At 42.1% G+C, this 3,157-nt stretch overlaps 1 protein-coding gene across 1 annotated transcript; it reads left to right on the forward strand.

Moving 5' to 3' along the window:
• Positions 1–641: 641 nt before the first annotated feature.
• LOC126335735 (ankyrin-1-like) lies at positions 642–2,666 on the forward strand. The gene has a single exon (XM_049999191.1). It carries the CDS (start codon positions 642–644, stop codon positions 2,664–2,666), a length of 2,025 nt encoding a protein of 674 aa, XP_049855148.1.
• Positions 2,667–3,157: the final 491 nt, after the last annotated feature.

A 3,157-nucleotide genomic window follows, 5' to 3' on the forward strand; every position in this document is an offset into this window, starting at 1 on the left:
TTAGAAAAAAGTGACCAAAAATTGATAATCAGAGAGAATTTTTAAAGAGATCTACTGGCTGACAGGTTAAAGCGGAAACTGAACCGAGCGTGTGTGAACGCCTCGTCTGCTTGCCCCTTATAGAAACCTGATGAAACTTGTTCGTGTCGAGGGAGTATTCGGTACTCTACTGTTTCTGTTAGACAGTGAATAGAAACCGACCCATCGTTTCACACTTGTCGGCTGTGACCGAACCGAACGAAACAGAATGGCACCGAACATATGTGTGGAACAGACTAGGGCTGTAGCGCCATCTCCCCGTATTATACCTCAATGTATTTGACCAGCACTGTTACAGGAACGTATGTTACCAGTGTAGAAGTATAGTATTAATATATTAGTATGGCTTTTCAGTGTTATTTTGCGGTAGTAACAGCTTGGCTACTTCTGTAAGGAAGTTTTTCTTGAATCTGTATTCCTAAGATGGTTTAGAGTCTCAAATGTTGGTGAACCTGTATAGCGTACATCTTTTATATGAGTGCTTGAGTGGGGAGAACGGCAGTTTGAAGTGCGACAGTGTGGAGTGTTGTCCAGAAGGTAGTGCGCTTGTGTGACAGTGCGTTGTTTCTCCGTGTTAGTCTCCGGGACATACTCTGTGAACAATGTTCGCGAGCGACAGGACGACAGAGCAACTCCACGCAGCAGTAGCTTTCGGCGACTTGCAAGCTGTCTTGCGAATGCTGGCGGAAGGAGCAGACGCCGATGCTGCCGACTGTTTCAAGGTACGACCGCTCCACATTGCTGCGGAGCAAGGCCATTTGGAAATTATTAAAGCGCTTCTCGAAAAGGGCTGTGATGTAAATGCAGAGGCATCTGCCCCTTATCCAGTGGGGCTACTGGAAAGGGGTCTGACGCCGTTACATTCAGCAGCCAGAAATGCTGACCCGAACATAGCGCAAACTTTGATTACTGCAGGCGCTAACGTGAATGCCAAGAGTAGTTCCAGAGTATATCCGTTACACCTTGCAGCACACCACGGCCATTTGCCCGTAGTGAAGGCACTGCTTTCTGCGAATGCAGACGTTAATGCCGGGGACAATGTCAGGAAAGACACTCCGCTAATTGTCGCTGTGGCGCAGAATTTCGAAGACGTAGCCGAATTTCTTGTGCAAAGCGGTGCTGTTGTAAATGCCAGAAATTCTGAGCGTTCGACACCACTACATTTCGCAGCAAAAAAGGGAAATATCAACATAACAAAGCTGCTGATCCAGAATAAGGCGGCGATTAACGCAAAGAATGGGGAAGGCTCCACTGCATTGCACTTGGCGATACAAAATAGACACACCGCAGTAAGTCAGTTTTTGATAAACAGTGGGGCAGATGTGAATGTCAGAGATAACGACGGATGGACACCATTGCTTATTGCAGCACAGAGCGAAAACTCAGCAGAAATCGCCACACTTTTGATTGCGAAAGGTGCTAGCGTGAATACGAGGGATAGGACTGCAACAACACCCTTACACCTTGCTGCACGTAACAATTTCACTGCTGTAGTAAACATCCTGATCGAAAGCAAAGCTGACGTTAATGTCACTAATAATCGAATGTGGACGCCACTGCACAGCGCCGCCTACGAGGGCCATCTGGATACCATAAAAATTCTTATCGCTAGGGGTGCAGAAGTTGATGTGAAGACCCACGAGCTAACTACACCATTGCATTTTGCAGCAGACTACTGTAACGTCGAAGTCGTCAAATACCTTTTGGTAAAAGGAGCCGAAGTCAATGCAGTTGATCACAGAAAATGGACGCCACTTCACTGTGCAGCACATCAGGGTCCCATCCATGTCCTTCTCAAAGAGTCGCGACTATCGAGTGCACATATGCAGGCCTCTAAACTGAATACCATGAGAGCTCTCATAGAAAACGGAGCAGATATAAATGCAAGGGGACTCCATAATGAAACAGCTCTCCATGTTACTGTACAGTGTGATGAGCCCGACGTTGCAAGATGGCTGTTAGAAAATGGTGCACATTATGATGTGAAGACTGCCCCCTACTTAGGTAACATGACCGTCTCAGAGACTGCTGCGATGAAAAGGAACGAGAATATAAATGCCTTATTGCGTGCTACTGAAGCGCTATTTCAAGCTCTGAAAAAATCTAAGTGTGCTGAAATTGAAAAATGTATTCAGGAAGGGGCACCAGTCAACAGCAGCAGTGTGAAGTATGGAACACCGCTTATCCATGCATCTTGGAAAGGACATTTGGCAGTTGTTAATGTTTTGCTTAAAAATGGGGCTGATATTAATTTGAGCAACAGTAGTGGCGTTACTCCATTACATTATGCAGCAAAATTTGGGCATCATGAAATACTGTGCGCCTTATTGCAAAATGGTGCAGTATACAATGCAAAAACCAAAATAGGTAAAAAGACGCCACTACATTTCGCCGAAGAAGGAGGAAAAAAAGAAGTTGCAGAGACTCTAAAACTGATTGAATGTATGTTCATTAGAATAAGCGGGAACGATAACACAGTGATCAAAGAGTTAAACGAATTAAAAGTGATAAAATATGCAGAATTTTTTGCCATAAAAAACTGCAAGAATGAAAACAAAGAAACCGTGACAGAAATAGCTTCAAGAAATGGATATGAGGAACTTTGTGAATTGTTTTGTGATTTGTAATGGAGAAGAATACTTGCTTATTATTATTTTTATCAGTGAGTATTCTAACAGAAGTAGTTCAAATTATGTGAATTGATATTCATTTTCTGTTATTTTGCACACTGTCAAAGTATATTGTAGTGTTTTTGTAATCACAATTTTGTCTGTTATTTCCATATGAATTTTATGTTCTTGCTCAGCTCACAGTGTATTAAATATTTGTTTTCAAACCACACAAGGCCAGAACAGCACACCAGCTATACAATTTGTTAACAGTGAGAAATGTGTTCAAGATGACATTTAATAATGAACGAAGTTTCGCTTTTAAGATGTATTTTAAAATGACAGAAAATTATTCCCTTTATTGAAATAACTATATGGGCTGCTGCTAAGATATATACTGCAGTTGATATTTGTGAACTATTTGTAACTTATGATTCTCATTTTATAATAGCTGAATGAAGACTGCGGGCATTTCTACAGCAAATAAAAAATCAGACATTTTAAATAAA

This window comes from Schistocerca gregaria, chromosome 2 (genome assembly GCF_023897955.1).
Source record: "Schistocerca gregaria isolate iqSchGreg1 chromosome 2, iqSchGreg1.2, whole genome shotgun sequence".
Lineage (NCBI taxonomy): Eukaryota > Metazoa > Arthropoda > Insecta > Orthoptera > Acrididae > Schistocerca > Schistocerca gregaria.

Bases quoted from the DNA above. Each gene is read 5' to 3' on its own strand.
- LOC126335735 (XM_049999191.1), top strand. From the start codon at position 642: ATGTTCGCGAGCGACAGGACGACAGAGCAACTCCACGCAGCAGTAGCT.